At 45.3% G+C, this 22,252-nt stretch overlaps 1 protein-coding gene across 1 annotated transcript; it reads left to right on the top strand.

Moving 5' to 3' along the window:
• Nucleotides 1–6,878: 6,878 nt before the first annotated feature.
• Nucleotides 6,879–7,958, top strand: LOC311125051 (neurogenic differentiation factor 2-like; the record flags this gene model as incomplete). The annotated part of the gene is made up of 1 exon (XM_084199130.1): nucleotides 6,879–7,958. One exon carries the CDS (start codon nucleotides 6,879–6,881, stop codon nucleotides 7,956–7,958), a length of 1,080 nt encoding a protein of 359 aa, XP_084055256.1.
• Nucleotides 7,959–22,252: the final 14,294 nt, after the last annotated feature.

Genomic DNA, 22,252 nt, shown 5'->3' with positions numbered 1-22,252 from the left:
GAGAATGACGCCAGAGGGGTGAGATTCATGGCAGAATTGGAAAGAGAGAAAGAGGGATAGAGGGAAGAACTGAATAGGGTAGAAGAGAGAATCACAAAGGACATGTTGACATGGACCAGGTCCACTGTGAGAGCTGGATTACAGACAAAGCAGGGGGAAGAAGTGATGAAAAGATCCATGGTAGGAACACTTTGTGTCCAAAGTCCACCATCTACTGGTAGAAAAGGAGATGCAGCACTGAAGCAAACAGAAAGCATGCCAGGATGCAGTGTCACTTAATATCCTATAGATGTCACTATTGCCTCATATTTGATCATTTGAATAAAGGCAGACACCGACATCTAGTCATGGTACTGTAGCAGGTGGAGGACATTATGACAGAGGAGAGGAGGTGGCTGTGACTAGGGCAGTGATTGAATTAGTGCTCTCTCCCTCTCCCTCTCTATCTTTCTCTCTCTCTCTCTCTTTCTCTCTCTCTCTCTCTCTCTCTCTCTCTCTCTCTCTCTCTCTCTCTCTCTCTCTCTCTCTCTCTCTCTCTCTCTCTCTCCCTGCCTCTCTCTCTCTACACCCCCAAGCCCCTCACTCATATCATCAATAATATATGGGCCTTGTTTCCACTGCCACAATTAATCCTCTATCGTTACTATAATTAAAAGGCAGAAATCCCACAAGATGGTTCAGCTTGGCCGGGCATGGGCTGGCACGGGAACTGATGAAGAATCCCTGAGCCACGCACACCCTGTAGCCACACACACACAGATACACACACACAGACAGACACCCAGTCAGGCAGGCAGTCTAACTAGACAGACACACAGATGGGGAGACACATAAGCAAAGCACAAAGTAGTGTGAGTACTTTTCTCCACCTCCATACAGACACACAGACACACATGGACACACACACAGACAAATGGGGCTGGTATCCACGGCGGCCAGAGCCAGGCAGCACAGAGACAGAGAGGTGGAGCTGTCTAATGCTGCAATTAGGACTGCACTGTCTTGGTGAGCGGTGAGCGCACAGGGATGAATATTTCAGACCGGATATCTCCATGGGCACCTATGATGTGTCCTGGCAGACCTACAAACACACAAACACAGACAGAGCTGCCAGGGCTGCAGGGCTACTGTATGCCTCTCAACTAGGCTACATTACCATTAGTGTCAAACCTAATGCATGAGCTGAACCACAAACTCATTTCATAAACACGCTCTTTTCTCTTCACTTCTTCAGTCTTTTAATGATTTTTAGGAAGCTCCAGTGCACACACAATCTTATGGGCACACAGAAACACACACACACTAACCCACCCACCCACACGCACACACACACACACACACACACACACACACACACACACACACACAGATGAGCAGTAGAAGCACTCCCCCTGGTGTGTGTTCATTGTGGATGCTGGCTGCACACAGACCTCCTCCTGCCCCTTCATCCTCGGCCCCATCTCCACTTGATTTATCGCTCTCAAATACCACTGCACTAATTAGTCAAGTAATTAATTAATAGCCATTTGCATTTGTGCATATGCAATTAGGAGGCTGCAGAAAGGAGAGTGCAGATGGGGTCTGGGAGACTGGCGGGGGTGTGTGTGTGTGTGTGTGTGTGTGTGTGTGTGTGTGTGTGTGTGTGTGTGTGTGTGTGTGTGTGTGTGTGTGTGTGTGTGTGTGTGTGTGTGTGTGTGTGTGTGTGTGTGTGTGTGTGTGTGTGTGTGGTGTGTGTCAAGGTTGTAGTGTAGGACTTGCATCAAAGATGGAAATACGTGTAATCTGGTCAGAATCGTGGTAGCGTGGGACGCTGGGAGGTGACAGGTACAGGGGTGTGGCAAAATGACTTTGGTAGACATCCCTGTGGTAGATAATCTGACCAACCAATCTACTGCAGCCAATGAGAGTCACAGTGTTGAAGTATACACTACCGTTCAAAAGTTTGGGTTCTTGTTTTTGAAAGAAAAGCAATTATTTTGTCCATTAAAATAACATCAAATTCATCAGAAATACAGTGTAGACATTGTTAATGTATTAAATGGCTATTGTAGCTGGAAACGGCTGATTTTTAATGGAATATCTACATAGGCGTACAGAGGCCCATTATTAGCAACAATCAGTCCTGTGTTCCAATGGCACGTTGTGTTTGCTAATCCAAGTTTATCATTTTAAAAGGCTAATTGATCATTAGAAAACCCTTTTGCAGTTTTGTTAGCACAGCTGAAAACTGTTGTGCTGATTAAAGAAGCAATAAAACTGGCCTTCTTGAGACTAGTTGAGTATCAGGAGCATCAGCAATTGTGGGTTCGATTACAGGATCAAAATGGCCAGAAACAAATAACTTTCTTCTGAAACTCATCAGTCTATTCTTGTTCTGAGAAATGAAGGCTATTCCATGCGAGAAATTGCCAAGAAACTGAAGATCTCATATAACGCTGCGTACTACTCCCTTCACAGAACAGTGCAAACTGTCTCTAACCAGAATAGAAAGAGGAGTGGGAGGCCCCGGTGCACAAATGAGCAAGAGGACAAATACATTAGAGTGTCTAGTTTGAGAAACAGACACCTCACAGGTCCTCAACTGGCAGCTTCATTAAATAGTACCCACAAAACACCAGTCTCAGTGTCAACAGTGAAGAGGCGACTCCGGGATGCTGACCTTCTAAATTGCTTTTCTTTCGAAAACAAGGACATTTCTAAGTGAACCCAAACTTTTGAACGGTAGTGTATGTGAGTGTTGGCACCTAAAGGACTCCACCTTTATAGAGCAAACACCCACTGAAGGGTCTCTAAGTTATAGTATATATTGGGTGGTTGTTTATATTCAACAGACAAGGATAACACACAGATGGTTCATAATCTGGCAAAATCCATACACACACACACACAGCCTATTTATTTTGCATAAACTCTTCTCAGTATTCTAATACCAGTTTACAGCCACCATGTTTGTTGTCTCCTTTAGCCTGTCATTGGCTAAAACGATGCTGTTGACATTTGCCATTTATTTTGGCAAGGTGATTTGAAGGATTATTGGGACTTGTTGAAAAGCACGGGTAAGGCAACCCGTGCCCACCGCCCTCCATTCCCGCCTCCCCAGTGCCCAGTGCTGCTGAGGTAGGGCACCGATTTGGCTGGCAGCAGGGCCTAACGTGATGCCTTCCATCCCCCACCTTTGGAGTGGTGCCAGGATGCCATCCTCTCTCTCAGCCCATCAGGGACTGGATGGGACACATTATGTGCAGAATCATGACCCCCATAGCCACAGCTGTTGCCACACTACTGCTGACCCCGCAGGTGACCCTCCCCTGGTGGGTGTCTGACTGAGATCTCTGGGGAGTTGGAGGAGAACTTGACCCAAGGACATGAACCCATGGTGCTATTTTCCTGCTTCAAAATGTCCCTTTGCCTGCCTCTCAATTGTCTGTCATTGCTGTGCCAAAGGACAGACACATGCATGCCAACTTGGACCTGGTGGTCACAGAGCTCGTTTTCCAGATTAACTTCACTAATGCCTGCCTAATGGTGAGATATTGGAGTTGGAACTTGGAATAGAGATAATTCAGAGATGCCGATGACACAAGAAGGGGCGAAGAGGAAAGCATGAATTCGCAGGCTTGCAGGACTCTTCTTTATAACGCCAATCAGTTGGTTAGTGTGCCAACGCTCCTCCCACTCTGGGCACCGGCACAGATGCCAGCTCCAACCACCCCCCGGCCATCTCCCTCACCGACCCCCGCCCTTATCCCGTCCCTGGTGGGGTCGCACACCTGGGCCCCATCGTTGTTGCTGTGCAGGAGGACTGGCGCTCGCTCGCCCCTCAGACGCCCCTCAGCGTCGCACTCTGAAAACACCAGCGCTCAAGCAACCTCGTCGTCCCTCCTACGGGTGCTCACGTCTAATCTCCGATCTCATCTCACGAGCACCTGTAAATAACAAACAATCAATAGGGACTCAATAGCCGACATTTATCTGTCTGTCCGTCTCTATTGAGGGTGAGAGTCATTAATCGTTCTGCCCGTAAAGTCTGCGCGCAATGCTATTTGTTTTGATTGTTTTTCCCCCTGAATACCTCACTATAATGCTATTCAATTAGGTAAATAAATAGATAAACAATATCGCCTTCTGTTCCCAGGTCTGTAAATGCACCCCAACCCCCTCTCCTTGAGCACCGTTGTTTTATGCATGATATCGTTTAACATAACCCTTGGGTTAAATGTAAAAATATATATATAAAAAAATAAAGGCAAATACACCAATAATACCCGTTGTCTACAATAAACGTTTTTGTTCCACATTTTTCTGTTTCCTCTCTTTCACTCGAATTGTCTCCGTCTCAGTTTCTCTCTTTTTCTGGCTGTGTGAGCGCGAGCGCAGTGACAGATGGCGGGGCCCTCTTCCCTCGAGAAGGCAATCTCTCCGAATGCGGGCGCATGTCAATCACCCGCTCTCATGTGATGGCTCTTGCCAGTGACGTGCCAACCATATGGCCTGGCATCATAGCTAGTATGTAACCCTGCCTGGTAGCAATGCCACACTGTCTCAGAGCGCGCGCGCGGATAGCACACTGAAAGCACCCTGCCGCACCTATTGGAGCGTTTGCTCGCGGTCCCAGAAGATGGTCTGAACTCACGCGCTTTCCACCCTTTCAAGAGCTCCCGCGGAGGTAAGTTGGAGTGTAAACAAATCGACGAGTGACCTTCCCAAAATGGAAAGTAATTAATTTAATAAATAGAGATTAATAATGCAAGGCTAATTCGTGACCGTTTTTTGGTGGATCATTGTGCCTCCTGTAAACGTCTGTTTTGAATTCACTCAGCTATATGTCATTTTTGAACATTTGGATTATGGTATAGCTATGATTCTTCGTTTGGCACGATGTTATTTGCCCTTCAACTTTTAACAGCGCGGACCTCCATTCTGTGTGTTAGTTATAGGCTGGGCGTGCAATATAATATTCCATGCTTATTTTGTTCAGAAAACAGCTATCCACAAAGACAAGCTCTAGTCTACAGCATATCTCTGTGGACAATCGAAAAAATAGCAACAATCTTCCTCCTGAATGTAATTAATTTCAGTAGTCAGACAGTATACGGCATTAATTTGATTAGTGAAAAATACAAAATAAAGCCTGTTTCTATGGATCTATGGAAACAGAGAGATGAAGAGAGAAAGATACAGAGGGAGAGAGAGGGGAGGCAGAATTATTCTTCACTGTCAGCTAATTATTTTTGCGTCTCATGGCATAGATGGAATATTTATCGATGATTTTATCTGGGTGTTCATCTTGGAGAAAATGAAAGGGTGGGTGGGGCGTTATTGAAAGCGAATGTACAGTAGGCTAATGCGGACGTGATTTATTTGTGTTTGTGTAGTTTTATCATACACAATTATCCTCCAACAGCACAACCTTTTACATTCCAAATACATCGATAGCTCCCCTAAATCACGCAAGCACAGGCCATGCAAGAGGAGCTTATTGTTGCAATGTTACAAAAAAAAAAAAAGGTTTCTAAAATGCATTTTTTATATATATTTGAAGACTGCTAAAAGGATACAAGCAATTTCTCCAACAAAAAGTGGTTTAGAATCGTTCAGTCGTGCATACTGAATTATGTGTGAAATATGTTTCTTGTAAGGTAGTCTACATGGTCTGTTAATTAAACGTTTTTTTGTTAGTTTTTTAATTGAGCAAATCTCTTCAGCCTGAAATTTCAAAACGAGATTCTGCCTCTGGCACACCCTCGAGATAATTAGCACCGTATTCCTCCTGGTTGACTTTGGGTCCACACACATCACGTAACCCAACCACAGTTTTCCATAGCCTAGCAGAGATACAAGAGATGTACAGTGATTTAGGGTGACAATATGTTATTGGTTTGAGATGGTTTAAACTGTCCATCTATCATCTCTTTGCACTGGCTATTTACATTCAAATACCATCTCGTTTCTCCTTTTCGGATAATTTATGCTATTTTCAAAAAGGCCTGGCTCAATCAACTTTGTATTTTTGGATTATAATCTTTGGATGATATTCTAATTGGCGTTTGGGTAAGATATTTACAAATTAAATAATTATTGAGTGTCATAATAACAATGTACATTATTATTATTATTATTATTATTACTATTATTATTATTATTATTATTTATTGCCAATCAAAATTGACCTCTATGGATATGATAATCTTGTATTAACCCATGGTATCCTATAGTGCCCTCTGGTAGGCTATAAGGCTGAGCATTACAATAAAACAGTGGCTCTGGTGTGGTAGAAGTCATTTCAATGTCAAATTTTACAAAAATATGATAGCCTATTCATTCAAATAACTTCAGATATCATCTTCTGACACGATGATCAACACCAAGGTAGACAAACTAAAATTAGACTATAAATGTACATATCCTCATGCCATGCTTTTTGTGGAGGTGGGTATAGTGTGGTGGAATAGTGCTGGAATGTAGCCAGGAGTATGTGGGCGTCGGGGGGAGTGAAAGTAGGGGCACGTCGCTTCACAGCGCGCCCCACGGGATCTGTAATGTGGCCTGTACCGCTGAGACCCGCTGTGCGAGGGCAGGAGGGGGCACATGGACGACAGCAGGGAATTAAATAGGGGACCAGTCGGGCGATAGACCCAGGTGTTCACTGAAATGTTTCCGATGGCATGCTGTTTTAGTTTCTCCCAACAGTTATAATTTAAGTATTATTTGGCTATTTATTTCCTCTGGCTTTATCATGAAGAGCTATTAATTAAAACTTGAGTATTATCCCATTGTTGTTGAATGCATTTCATTACATTCTTGTTTTTCCCTTTAGCCCTTTTCTGATTTGAAACGTCCTCCCTCATACAACTTCCTTTATCTCTTTCAGTGCCGCAATGTTGACTAGGCTGTTCAGTGACCCGTCGCTGCTTCCCGATATGCATAAGTATTCGGCCTGGGCAGAGGACAGCGAGAGCGAGGACTCGAAGACCAAGGATGATGAGGATCACTGCCGCGTGGGCGATGACGACATGGATGTCCAGGACCTGAGAAGCAGCCGGGCACATTCTGAGATCGGCGGTGAAGACGAGGAGGACGACGAGGCGGATGAGGACGAAGGAGAGGACGGTGCAGAAGGGGACGGGCCCAAAAAACGGGGCCCTAAGAAGCGTAAAATGACACCTGCGCGTATCGAGCGCTCCAAGATGCGTCGTCAGAAGGCGAACTCACGGGAGAGGACGCGCATGCACGACCTGAACTCGGCGCTCGACAATCTGCGTAAAGTGGTGCCCTGTTACTCCAAAACGCAAAAACTCTCCAAAATCGAGACTCTCCGTTTGGCCAAGAACTACATCTGGGCCCTCTCTGAGATCCTGCGCTCCGGGAAGAAGCCTGATCTTGTGTCCTACGTGCAGACGCTGTGTAAAGGACTGTCCCAACCCACGACCAACCTGGTTGCGGGTTGTCTGCAGCTCAACTCCCGAAACTTCCTAACGGAGCAGTGTCCGGAGGGGGGACGCTATCCCGGCTCCAACTCCTTCTCCATGCATCCTTACCCCTACCAGTGCTCCCGCCTCTCCAGCCCTCAGTACCAGTCTGGTTCCAACTCGCATCCCTTACGGACACACGGGTACTGCTCAGCCTACGATTCACTGTACGGTGGCAGTGGATCTCCAGAATACAACAGCCCAGACTACGAGGGGCCCATCTCCTCTCCCGTGTGCATCAATGGCAACTTTTCTATGAAGCACCAGGGCACTACGTCCCCCGAGGTAGCCGAGAAAGGCTACCATTACTCTATGCATTACTCCGGCCTGGCCGGCTCTCGCCCCACTGCTGGCCACATATACGGTTCTTCAGCGGTGCGGAGCAGCATCCAGTCTGAAAACGTATCGCCTTACCACGACATGCACCTGCACCACGAAAGGGCCCCCGTCCCCGTATACGATGAACTCAATGCGTTTTTCCACAACTGAAACGGCAGTAAAATTGCCATGTGTGTGAGTCTTCTTGCAATCAACAATCAATTAGTTGCCCACCTTTGGCAAGGCGCGTGCACGGTCACCCCCCACCCCCTCCCCTAAACCTTAGTCCCAAAGGACTATGACACCAGACACTGACCATTGTGGAAAAAGCGTTTTATTTATTGTTTTTCTATGTCCTTTTATATAATTGTATTTATTTTGTATCTATTCTGTGACGATGGGATGCTGTGAAAATGTTGCATTTGAAACGGAATGTGTACAGATTTGACGGTGATTGACATATGGATTATTATTGAAATAGCTAGATGAACAGAGTTAAAATGCAACCAGATAGTCACGTTTATAACATTGTAACAACCGATGATTCTGTAACTAATTTGGAAATAATAGCCTAATCTGAAAATAGATGATTAAATTAAGAAGCAGGCAGTGCACTTAAAAGAAAGCACGTCGCAGAGATAGGAAGATATATATTTTTTAATGTCGACAATTGGCAACAGCTATGTCAGAAAATAAAACATATTTCACATCTATGCAAGAAATAGCCTACGCCAAACGAGTATACAAGGACCAATTATAGGCTATATCTAAAATAGTGTACATGAAATCATTAATTTAATACTTCTCAACAATATCGTTTCATTGCTGCTCGGCCCCTATTCTGACTTGCCATAACACACACGGGGGAAATGCTTGACGTCTCATTCTTTGTTGCGGGACATGGATTCAAGTTAAAATTGTATGTCCTCACCATGATGACACAGAGAATACAATTTTCGATCCCTAGAATACCACCAATTGATAAGGAAAAGCAAAGGAAAAGCAAACAATATTTGGCAGAGTAGGCCTACTAGGCTAAAGCCAACATTTTAAATGAGTGATTCGAAAGAACCAGATATTGGCTCATGCTACCAGCTCCTGCTGGTCAAGTCTTTCTAATGTAGACGATTCGATAGTGTTTACGTTCATTAGAGTAGCCTACCTTTAATGGGTTTGCAAGATTGCACTATATTTTAGATGTCATTCAAATGCAATCGAAAATAGTTTAATGTAGGCCAATAGCCTTGGCCTTTATACATCTACAATCCTGTCAGTGATTGAACGGAGAATCGGATAGGCCTACAATAAAATATGTTAAACACAATATTTCATGTCATGTCACAGGAACAAATATGGCAAGTCAAGTAACTTTCTAATCAATCGAACACATTGACTTGTTGAATAGGCCTATTTCCAAAAGTGTAAGGGCAAGGATTTAGCACTCAATTTCTAAATAGTCGAAGTTGTATCAGAAGGTCGATATATTGCACTGAAATAACATTATTGTTATTATTGTTATTATTATTTACAAACGTTATTATTTAATGCATTATTTTGTCTATAATAACTAATAAATGCAATTATTTCCACTAAGGGTCCCCAGAGTCGTCAACATGTGTTGCATTTTTCATTGAAAGTGAAAGTTAAAACTTTGTATTTAAACAATGTGTGTGTGGTAAAATAAAATGATAATACATTAAATTGTGCTACATCATTTCATTTGAAACCTATATCCAAGTTGTTTATCTGTAAACGTTGTGTTTTCTCGTTGAATTTGAGAACCATTACATAGGGTAAAACAAGTATCTTCTGGCTATCTGGCTTAGTTATTAGCCTAATCATTAACTACGTAAGGACTATATTATATTATTCCTATGATTATTCTTATCATTGGAAATGCTCTATGAAATGATGATGCAGTGTGGCCTGGAAAGGGATGGGTTTACTATTAAACGTCCCTATATCGCTCTGGTTTCGGTAAGTGCGTTAGACTATTACAAGGAGTAGCATCACTTGACATGTGACTCCAACAGGTTCTGCGGGCAATATCCAAAGGTTTAATATGGCAGATTTATAAACTATCTCAAGATGTTGCAGTAAGTCCCATTCTTCAATTAAGCCCACAAAAAGTGTTGCAGAATGACTTGCAGAATGAGTTCGAAACCATGTTCCAAAGACTTTCACTCTGAGAGAAGCTATATTCCTAATGATTAGGCATGGAGGCAAAACGGGCATTATAGGATCTAATCAACAGGCCAACACCATCTTTCCGGAACACAACGAACATATTAGAAAGGCAAATGTGTCAACAAAGAAGCCCTGCAATGGACTCTAATGAGTTGAACAGCAGGATCTGGACAGATTGGGAGAAGGCCTCCGGTTCTGCAGGCGAGCCAAAATCCCTAACAGTTACCAAAGGATTTCGGGGATTTCTAGGATGTTCAAATGATATGGGAGCCGTTATAAACTCATTGATTTGAAGGGAGGGACTGCTATGACAACCAACTTCTAGATCAGGGGTGTGCAACTTTGATGTGGGTGGGGGCCACAAAAAAATCGGGAAAAATCATGAGGGGCCGCAGTGGCTCACGGGTCTGCGTACCGACATCTATACCCACATGCAGTCAGAGCCAGCCCTAGTCTTTTGGGGGCCCTCCCACCTTGCGAGCAAAACATTTTAGCGGCCCCCTCTTGACAGCATAGAGAAAAACTTGACATTTTAGAGTTAATTTCCTGCAATTCTACACATTTTGCAATGGGGCCTAGAGAAAATGTTGCAGTCTTAAAGCAAGTTTGCTGCAATTCTACATATTTTTCCATGGGGTGAAGACAAATGTTTGCAGTTTTTTATATGATAGGCTAACTGATCAATGGTTGCCCATCCCTGTTCAAGATCATGAGTGTGTGTAGTTTTTCAGGCTTCTTTTTCGTCTGTGCATACAAGCAGCCGTGCTCCTGCTCCCTTTGAGCGCATGCCAGAATATTATTGGCATTAAAGGTCAACTTGACTCAAACGGACACAAGGGTCACAATGAATTTTGAAACACGGAAGAAATACAGAGACTATAGCCTTATTCATTGACATTCAATTATCGAAAATTGTGGACCAAATGAACACGAAACATAAGGGGTTCCAAACAAGCAAAGATATAATTTGTAATCATAACACGGCATTGGAAAGAGGCTAAAATAATGCGGGCAGCAGAGGACCTTAATATAGTCCATGTAGCCCATATTGGAATGACGACCTTGACTTCAGGCTCGTTGGCTTAATGGACATTGACAGTGACGGTGAGAACGATTTGGGAACCAACAAAAGAAAGTAATGTGTTATTAATTATATTACTTCGATTATAGTTTTTGCAGTATAGGCAATTTGCCACAGCACATTTTATAAACGCATTCCTTCAACCCCACCTTTATTTCTCCACAGGTAGCCTACCCTGATGGACTAAGCAGGACATCATAACTCATCATAACTCATCATAACGTCGATAACTCTCTCACACAAACATACACACACACACCGAGAGAGAGAGAGAGAGAGAGAGAGAGAGAGAGAGAGAGAGAGAGAGAGAGAGAGAGAGAGAGCGAGAGAGAGAGAGAGAGAGAGAGAGAGAGGGGAACTTTTGTGAGTGTAATGTTTACTGTTAAATTTATATTGTTTATTTCACTTTTGTTTGTTATCTATTTCACTCGCTTTGGCAATGTAAACATATGTTTCCCATGCCAATAAAGCCCGTTGAATTGAGAGAGAGAAAGAGAGAGAGAGAGAGAGAGAGAGAGAGAGAGAGAGAGAGAGAGAGAGAGAGTTTTCCATTGTGCTTGACTTTTATCATTTGTTTTGCCAGGCGTAGATTCTAGTTCTCTAGGTTACAGTTACAGGTTTTTACTTTAATCAAAAGTGTACTGTGTGATTGTATTACCTTGATACAAAACTTTTTTCGTCGGATTTTTGTTTGTCAGAAAATACAGTATGGCCTATTGTTTCATCTAAAATTATTTGTTTTGAATGAATCTCTACACTAACCTCATCTGATTTTACACTTTAAAAAATGTATCTGGTGCATTTGTATGAATTAAATGCACTGAATGAATGTGTCTATGAATGTGCAAACATGCTTTTCAAAATTGACCATCAACTAGTTGAATGGCCTCCCGCACTGACTAATGCTTTTGATCTTGATGATTGCACTAAAATATTTATACATTTTAGTTTATAGCATAAGCACATTTACAACGGTAAAACATTCATATTCCAATATATATATATATATATATATTTTTAATTCACATGTCTCTGATGGAGAAACTAGATAATAGCCTACTATCTCTCAAGATTTCATGGAGCACATAGGCATAAGACATCAACTAAATTCACGGAGGGTATTAATTCCTGACTATCAACTATAATTAAAAATACATGGACATGTGCTGTAAAGTAAATATCTGAATGAGAAAATAAAATAAAATTTAAGAGACAACAGGCCTAATCCCAATATTATTATGTCAGGCAGTTCGTACAATCTAATATTATCGTCGCAACTCTTGAACTCTTCATGAAGCTTATTCAATGCAATGATAAACGTGAGAGAGAAAAACAATAACATTAATTTGTATTATTCTTGAACACACAGGTGTGATTTTGAGGCAAGTCTTCTAGGCGCACAATGCAAGGGGCAGCAGTTGCCCTCGCGCGTCCCTTGTGCCCGGATGAGATGATGCCACCCGGGCTAGGTTTGGAGCGATGCCCCGGGACCCATATGTTCCTCAAAATATCCAGGGTGCGATTAGCTGAGGACACTCCGGCTCACAGAAGAAAGGGAGCCAGGCTTGGCCCGTGGAGTGATGATGACCGGCAGCAATGTAGGCCACCACCGCAAACAGTAACATCAATTGAGAATAGCCTTGTTAAAAATAGAATAAATAAAACAACATACATATGGACAAAATTCATTTTGTAGCCCCAGTTTTGTTGTTGGCGATTTGCATTAGAGGTTAGGCTAGACTAAAGTCGGTGTGACATTTGGACAGCAATCTAAATTAAACGTTTGACAAATAAATCGACCATTTAGTCACATGTTACATCAATAGACTAAATAGAAATATAAAATGAACATAATTACTTATCGGATATTAGCCTATAAAAATAGAGAAAACTTTACTTCATCCCAAAAGCAGGAGTTTTTCAGGTGCATTTAATGGGAATATGTCTGATGTAGCCTATGCTCAATCGAGTGCATTTATCTCAGTAATACTTGAGTTTGCTTATAAAGTATATGTGACTAAAATCATCTAGGCTATTTTTAGGGTAGTCCAGTCCTTTCTCTCGTTTCAAACGGAACACTGAACACCATTTACTTGCGTGTTTCATTCTGCGATTACAGTGCGTGAGAGGATGTGAAATATGCCAAGGCTACCGGGTCCTTTGCTGCATTCCCTTACACGTGACTGTGATGTGACTAAATTGTGCATTCACTCACTTTGGGATAATACAATTACCGGAAAGATTTAGGCTATCTTGACAGACTGAATAAAAAGTTGTGTACAGAAAGTTGAGTTCTGCATGATGTATTGCATAAAAGAAGCCTAGGTTAAATAGCATATGATCATGCTATATGCGTAGAATATTCTTTCAAATGCGTTTTTAGGCAAATCAGCAAAAACCGAAGTTTGCTGGTGTGTTTCTAGTCAGTGCAGGCGGTGGAGCAGGCTCGAGCCAGTGGGAGAGGGCATCTATCAAAATATTCCCCCGTCAGGCGTGAGGTGCACGCTTTCCAGAGGCGGAAGTTGGCAGCGGTGCAGCGGTGCGAGTGCCAAGTTCCTTAATGTTCCCCTGCACCAGCGCGAGCTCTGGAGAGAGGACACCCGCGTGCCTCGCCGCCGCCTCGTGCCAGTTTGCCCGGCCAAAGTGTCGCTGCTGGGAGGAGTGTATTTCTTTCCTAATTTCACGGCATCTGTTCATTATCCAGCACGTTTAAAAATAACGTTCTTATTCCGACTTCAAAACAAACACACACACACATACAAACACACACACACACACACTGAGTTAATGCTGAACAAATCCTCTGGTGAAAACTTATTCATGATGTTTTATCAATTGACATAGCAGGCATTTACATTTTGGGATTGTTAACGAATGTGGTATCTGGCTAAAACTTTGCATTACAATCATTCCCTTATTTCTGCCCGAACCACGACTGATGCAGATACCCTGTACAGAGCGGCGGTAGGCTACTTTTCAGCACCATGGAGAGAGCTCCCAACCTGAGCGCGTACCTAGGCTATCCACGAGCTCGCACAGGTGATAGAATGGTTCCCACACGTCATTCATATTATTTCTAAACATTGATTTATTTTAAAATTATGTATGAAAATATTTAGGCCAACGTAAACTGTGGACTTAAGTCAAAATAATTGATTAAACAAAATAATTGTACAGTAACTCTTCTCTGCCCAGGATGGTGTTTAATGTTGACAACCAGCAGCACAATCCTCAGCTCTGAGAAATGGAGGGAGTCACTGCAACATAAATGGAATAGAGATCGTATTGAAGGCTACGAACTTCACCAAACACACAATATTCCCGCGCCCTCTGCAAAGTGAGTGAATAAATCTCGCTGTTTAAATTAGCGTGTGTGCCCACTCTTTTCTCACTAAACTTGGTGGAATATATCAAAGAAAAGTGTTTGTCCGAAATAACAGTCAATGTAGTGCGATTATCAAAATGTCACAAGTATACTTAACTGGTGTGAACTCCAATTAACAAGTCTAAATATTAGAAATGCAAATTGAACAGGAAACATTTAAGAACCTATAGGCCTACCTATAATACAGTGTGTCTCAATAAAATACAAATATACATATAAAGAATTATTTTATGACATTATGCTCATTCATAAAAGCTACAGGAGAGGGATGTTTTAGAAGAGACCATGATACTAAAGGTAAGTAAAGTAAATCAACATCAGGTCATATCTAGTGCATTGAACACACACACACACACACACACACACACACACACACACACACACACACACACACACACACACACACACACACACACACACACACACACACACACACACACACACACACACACACACACACACACACACACACACACATACCCACACACACACAAAGAGAGGGAGCGAGAGAAAGCATACTTTAAATATCTTGCCTCTCACATAGCAAATACAAGCATGCACACAATCTGACACAGCCAGCCCCATGCATGCACTGCTCAGCCCCAGTGCCAGACTGTATGCCAGACAAGGAGGCAAGGCTGTCACTGGCAGGCGATTCAATGGAAATTCCACAACATCTGTTTGTTATCGCACAATGGGGCACGGCGGTGGGGCATGGGCGACGGGGGCAGACGAGGCAGAAGCTAAACGGAGAATCTGCTACTGTTGGACAGAATGCCAGGGGAGGAACGAAGGAGGCACAGGAAGGGTACGGCCAGGGTGGGTGACAGGGAGAGATGCAGGTCTGGAGGGTGGGTGCCAGACAGGGGTGGAGATTAGGTGTGGTGCCAGGTAGGTTTGGAGCCTTAGGGGGGTTGCCACTTTCCACGTATGTTAAAAGGTTTCGGGGTTGCCATGTATTGGGGTTTTGCGGTTTTGGGGACAATGCAGGCAGGGGTGGAGATTGTGAAGACCCCAGGGAGGGTGAGGGCTATAGGGGACAATGGCTTGGTAACTATAGTTTATTGTTTACCCTCTGCAGATGGATCCTTCCGTCTGACAACTGTCAGTCATCTCTGTGGAGGCCAGTGAAGCTATGTTCTGGCTGGTCACCAGTGAGGCCCTCCCTGGGATGGGCGTGGTTGAACCATGTTTAGTAGGTTAAGTAGGAGTGTGCATGGGGATGCTGCTGGATCAGAGGGGGTAGCTGTGGGATGTTGCTGGTCTGCACAGATGGCATGTGTTATAGGAGTGTGTGTGAGTGTGCTCTTGCGTGCTTGTGTGTGTTTGTGTGTGTTTGTGTGTGTGTGTGTGTGATAGGGTTGGATGATGCCCCGGTCACATAGGCAGCAGTAATTGGCCTCCATATTGACCAGTTTGCAGTGCTGGGGGGCGGGCAGTCTCCCAGCTGGACCTGTCAGATGGTATCCCATCCACCTCACTGATCACCCCCCTGACGACCTCTCCTCCACTCTCTTCCTCTTCTCTCTTCTCCATCCCTCCTGTCCTCCAGCACCTCTCCTTTCATCTCCTGTCTTCTCCTCCTCTCTCTTCTATCCTCTCCTACCCTTCACCACCTGTCCTTTCCACTCCACTCCTCGGCTCTACCATCTCATCTCTCCTCCTAGTCCTCTACCACCTCTCCACTCCTCAGGGTTCAGTTACATTTAGGTCACTAAAAATAACTTTAAAAAATACATGTAATAAATGTTCCATGTATTACTGGACTAATACCTACGTCTCAGCTCTCTGAATACAGACAGGTTGTGAGCTTCTCTATGAGCAGTCTGAAGGCTCGTCCCCAGCTAGAGGAAGCCATGCCCAGCCTTGGCAGCCGGGAGTCTCCAGGTACGTAGCAAGTCTCTCCATCGTCTCTCATTCACTCTTGTCAGCCAGGAAACATGGAGAGCTGGCACACACTCCCTGGGAAAAGGGTGGGAACAACAAGGGGGGCCGGACACACTCAGCACAGACATGGGAGCCGATGCTGTCGCTAGGGATTCTGGGACGGCTGGCTGGCTTTGGGAGAGAGATGGGAGGACTACAGGAAAACAGTGCAGACGCAATAACTTAACAACAGGCCTACATGCTGTGTTAACTTCTGAGAGAGAGACAGACAGAAAGACAGAGCTGGCAGAATCATACCAAGGCATGTGCCAAGCAAAGTGCACATGGGAATACGTGTGTGTTCTCTACATATGCATCTCATTGTGTGTGTGTGTGCGTACGTGTGTGTGTGTGTTTCAGAGTGTTCATGTGAATATGGCTACCGAGTTGCGCTATGTGTGTAGGAGTCAGTGTGTGTGTGTGTGTGTGTGTGTGTTTGATTGCACCAGTGTATCTGTATGTATGCTGTGTGTGTATGTGCATGTGCAGGAAGGGGGGTGGAAGAGGGAGAGGAGGGGGTGAGTGCACGTTTAAATTCTGTGACATCTGTTCATTACAAGTAGAGTGTGTTTATTTTTATACAGCGAGCCACAAGCAGAGAGCTCAATTGGCACCTCTGGTTAATGTAGCAGCCTGCCTCCGCTGCACAGCAAATTAAATATTTAGCGGCAGACAGAAAGAATGAAGAAAGAGGCGAGGACGAAGGGAAAGCAGGAGAAAAATGATAAGATAATATGTGACAAAAGTCCACATACACAAACATGGATAAGCATTGTCACACGCACGCAAAGTCCCTGTTCTAATTGAACTAAGCAAGGAACAGAGTCTGACAAATCCAGCACTCACCCTAACAGACTCCGATAGGAGCAGTATGATGTGTTGTGTCAGGACATACATTACGGTTTGTGGTGAAAACAGGCCAGGGTGAACTGAAACAGAACAAATGACGGAAAATACTAAACTATAGTCTGTGTTCTTGATTTGCTTTCATATGATCATTCACATTCACACTCATTTACATGTGACTGATGCTCAACAGAGACGATTCTACTCTCAGACACTACAATGAACTGGGCCACTCCTACCTGCTTCTTCCAGCTACAGACCTTAACTATAGGTGGATAGGAGCTGTTTGAATTGATGTCACGTTGCAGACTGGGGGAATGGAAAGAGGCCTGCTTGGCATGACTGAGGCTGATGCAAGCACCAACCACACCAGACAAACAATGTGGGAGTTGGGACATCTCTCCCTAGCTCGGTCCAGAACACACTCACTGACGGTGTGTGTGTATGTGCGCGTGTCTATGTGTGTGTGTGTGCATGCCTGTGTGCGTGTACATGCATGTACTCGTGTGTGTGTGTGATGATGGGGTACATCTATGGGGTTCTCTCCCTCCACTCAGGCCCCCTCTACTCTAAGGAGCCCCTGGCCCCCCTGCCCAGTCCCACTCTCCTCCTCCCCTGGGATAGCCTGCTCTGGAATGTCGCTCATGGGGAAGAATCTTGCTGCAGGCACTCAATATGTCGCATGTGTCTGAGCGAAGGAGAGAAAGAGAAAGAGTGAGAGAGAAGAAGAAGAAGAAGAAGAAGAAGAAGAAGAAGAAGAAGAAGAAGAAGAAGAAGAAGAAGAAGAAGAAGAAGAAGAAGAAGAAGAAGAAGAAGAAGAAGAAGAAGAAGAAGAAGAAGAGGGGTTATGACACAGGTACTACCCTTAAAAGACAACATAATTCGGGCCGGGACGATAGCAGTATCGCGATACTCATTAGTATCGTGGCAAGGAAACAAAACACGAAGCAGATTTAACTTCTTTAGGAAAACAGCCCTAATGTTGGAAACAAACATCATTATGTTGTCATCCAGAGTCACATTTATTCATTTTCCATGCTATAGCACACAATATTTTGCATACAAATCAAATTGTATTCGTCACATGCTTCATAAACAACAGGTGTAGACTAACAATGAAAAGCTTACTTACAGGCCCTTCCCAACAATGCAGAGATAAAAATAGAGAAATAATAGAAAAATAATAACACAAGGAATAAATACACAATGAGAAACGATAACTTGGTTATACAGTGGGGGGTAAAAAGTATTTAGTCAGCCACCAATTGTGCAAGTTCTCCCACTTAAAAAGATGAGAGAGGCCTGTAATTTTCATCATAGGTACACGTCAACTATGACAGACAAATTGAGGAAAGAAAATTCAGAAAATCACATTGTAGGATTTTTAATGAATTTATTTGCAAATTATGGTGGAAAATACGTATTTGGTCACCTACAAACAAGCAAGATTTCTGGCTCTCACAGACCTGTAACTTCTTCTTTAAGAGGCTCCTCTGTCCTCCACTCGTTACCTGTATTAATGGCACCTGTTTGAACTTGTTATCAGTATAAAAGACACCTGTCCACAACCTCAAACAGTCACACTCCAAACTCCACTATGGCCAAGACCAAAGAGCTGTCAAAGGACACCAGAAACAAAATTGTAGACCTGCACCAGGCTGGGAAGACTGAATCTGCAATAGGTAAGCAGCTTGGTTTGAAGAAATCAACTGTGGGAGCAATTATTAGGAAATGGAAGACATACAAGACCACTGATAATCTCCCTCGATCTGGGGCTCCACGCAAGATCTCACCCCGTGGGGTCAAAATGATCACAAGAACGGTGAGCAAAAATCCCAGAACCACACGGGGGGACCTAGTGAATGACCTGCAGAGAGCTGGGACCAAAGTAACAAAGCCTACCATCAGTAACACACTACGCCGCCAGGGACTCAAATCCTGCAGTGCCAGACGTGTCCCCCTGCTTAAGCCAGTACATGTCCAGGCCCGTCTGAAGTTTGCTAGAGTGCATTTGGATGATCCAGAAGAGGATTGGGAGAATGTCATATGGTCAGATGAAACCAAAATAGAACTTTTTGGTAAAAACTCAACTCGTCGTGTTTGGAGGACAAAGAATGCTGAGTTGCATCTAAAGAACACCATACCTACTGTGAAGCATGGGGGTGGAAACATCATGCTTTGGGGCTGTTTTTCTGCAAAGGGACCAGGACGACTGATCCGTGTAAAGGAAAGAATGAATGGGGCCATGTATCGTGAGATTTTGAGTGAAAACCTCCTTCCATCAGCAAGGGCATTGAAGATGAAACGTGGCTGGGTCTTTCAGCATGACAATGATCCCAAACACACCGCCCGGGCAACGAAGGAGTGGCTTCGTAAGAAGCATTTCAAGGTCCTGGAGTGGCCTAGCCAGTCTCCAGATCTCAACCCCATAGAAAATCTTTGGAGGGAGTTGAAAGTCTGTGTTGCCCAGCGACAGCCCCAAAACATCACTGCTCTAGAGGAGATCTGCATGGAGGAATGGGCCAAAATACCAGCAACAGTGTGTGAAAACCTTGTGAAGTGTCACGATCGTCAGGAACAGATGAGGACCAAGGCGCAGCGTTGCAGGCAAACATACTCTTTATTTAGCGTCAAATGACCAAAACAACAAAACGATATCGTGACAGTTCACGATCTAACACAAACCGACTGGAAACAAAATCCCACAAACACGAATGAAAAACAGACTGTTTAAATATGGCTCCCAATCAGAGACAACCAGCAACACCTGACACTCGTTGCCTCTGATTGGGAGCCACTCTGGCCAACATAGAAATAGCACCCATAGAAACAAAACACATTGATCTACACACCCTGGCTCAACATAACAGTGTCCCCAGAGCCAGGGCGTGACAGTACCCCCCCCTAAAGGCACGGACTCCGACCGCGTCAACCAAATACCACAGGGGAGGGACCGGGTGGGCACTCCGCCTAGGCGGCGGATCTGGCTCCGGGCCTGATCCCCGCTCCCTCTCCAACCCCCCAAAGTACCCCTGGTCCGGTCTGGCCCCGCTGGCCGGAGCTGGACTGCACACTGGTGGAGCGGATTGCTCTAGCTCCGGCGTGAAGCAGCTGACCCGTGCTGAACCAGGCACCAGTGGAACAGGCACGGGCTGTGCCGGACTGACAACGCACACCACTGGCTTGGTGTGGGGAGCAGGAACGGCCCGAGCCGGGCTGACGAAACGCACCCCTGACTTGGTGCGGGGAGCAGGAGCGGGCCGAACCGGGCTGACGAAACGCACCACTGACTTGGTGCGGGGAGCAGGAACGGGCCGAGCCGGGCTGACGAAGCGCACCACTGACGTGGTGCGGGGAGCAGGAACGGGCCGAGCCGGGCTGACGAAGCGCACCACTGACTTGGTGCGGGAAGCAGGAGCGGGCTGAACCGGGCTGACGAAACGCACCACTGACTTGGTGCGGGGAGCAGGAACGGGCCGAGCCGGGCTGACGAAGCGCACCACTGACTTGGTGCGGGGAGCAGGAACAGGCCGGACCGGACTTGCGACGCACACCACCGGCTTGGTGTGGGGAGCAGGAGCGGGCCGGACCGGGCTGGCGACGCACACCACTGGCTTGGTGTGGGGAACAGGCACAGGCCGTGCCGGACTGACGACGCACACCACTGGCTTGGCGTGGGGAACGGGCACGGGCCGTGCCGGACTGACGACGCACACCACTGGCTTGGTGTGGGGAGCAGGAGTGGGCCGGACCGGGCTGGCGACGCTCACCATAGGCTCGGTGCGGGGAGCAGGAACAGGCCGGACCGGGCTGGCGACGCGCACCACAGGCTCGATGCGAGGAACAGGAACAGGCCGGACCGTACTGGGGACACCCATCACTGGCCCTATGCAGGGATCAGGAACGGGCCGGACCGGACTGGTAACACACACCAGTACCTCTCGCCGTGCCTCCACACTTTCCCTCTCCTCTGTGACCAGTGGCCCCCTTAACCTGGCGGCCTCCCTTGCACACCCGCTGGACCGCTCCATCGCGGCCTCCTGCTGCCCCGTCGTCCCCGGCGTGAGCCCCCCCCTAAAAAATTTCTGGGGGTCTCTCCTCCCCGTGGGCCAGGCCTCTATAGTTCTCGCCCAACTCTCGCTCTTCTGCCTCCAACTCCAGCCATTCTGCTCTTCATTAGGCTTGACCCAGTCGAGACTCCTCCTCCACTGTTCCCAAGTCCACCCTCTCTGCTCTTCACTCGGCTTGACCCAGTCGAGGCTGCCACGGAGATCTGCTAGGGATTTCCCTGTCGATGGCTCCTCGACTCGCTGCTTGGTCCAGTTCTGGTGGGATTTTCTGTCACGATCGTCAGGAACAGATGAGGACCAAGGCGCAGCGTTGCAGGCAAACATACTCTTTATTTAGCGTCAAATGACCAAAACAACAAAACGATATCGTGACAGTTCACGGTCTAACACAAACCGACTGGAAACAAAATCCCACAAACACGAATGAAAAACAGACTGTTTAAATATGGCTCCCAATCAGAGACAACCAGTAACACCTGACACTCGTTGCCTCTGATTGGGAGCCACTCTGGCCAACATAGAAATAGCACCCATAGAAACAAAACACATTGATCTACACACCCTGGCTCAACATAACAGTGTCCCCAGAGCCAGGGCGTGACATGAAGACTTACAGAAAACGTTTGACCTGTGTCATTGCCAACAAAGGGTATATAATAAAGTATTGAGAAACTTTACTTATTTTCCACCATAATTTGCAAATAAATTCATTAAAAATCCTACAATGTGATTTTCTGGATTTTTTTTCCTCATTTTGTCTGTCATAGTTGACGTGTACCTATGATAAAAATTACCGGCCTCTCTCATCTTTTTAAGTGGGAGAACTTGCACAATTGGTGGCTGACTAAATACTTTTTTCCCCCACTGTATACATGGAGTTAGTACAGAGTCGATGTGCAGGGGTACGATGTAATTGAGTTAGATATATACATATAGGTAGGGATAAAGTGACTAGGCAACAGGATAGATA

Source organism: Coregonus lavaretus (genome assembly GCF_964263955.1).
Source record: "Coregonus lavaretus genome assembly, contig: HAP1_SCAFFOLD_4888, whole genome shotgun sequence".
NCBI lineage: Eukaryota > Metazoa > Chordata > Actinopteri > Salmoniformes > Salmonidae > Coregonus > Coregonus lavaretus.
The sequence above is the reverse complement of the archived record's forward strand: the minus strand, read 5'-3'. Positions and strand labels throughout refer to the sequence as shown.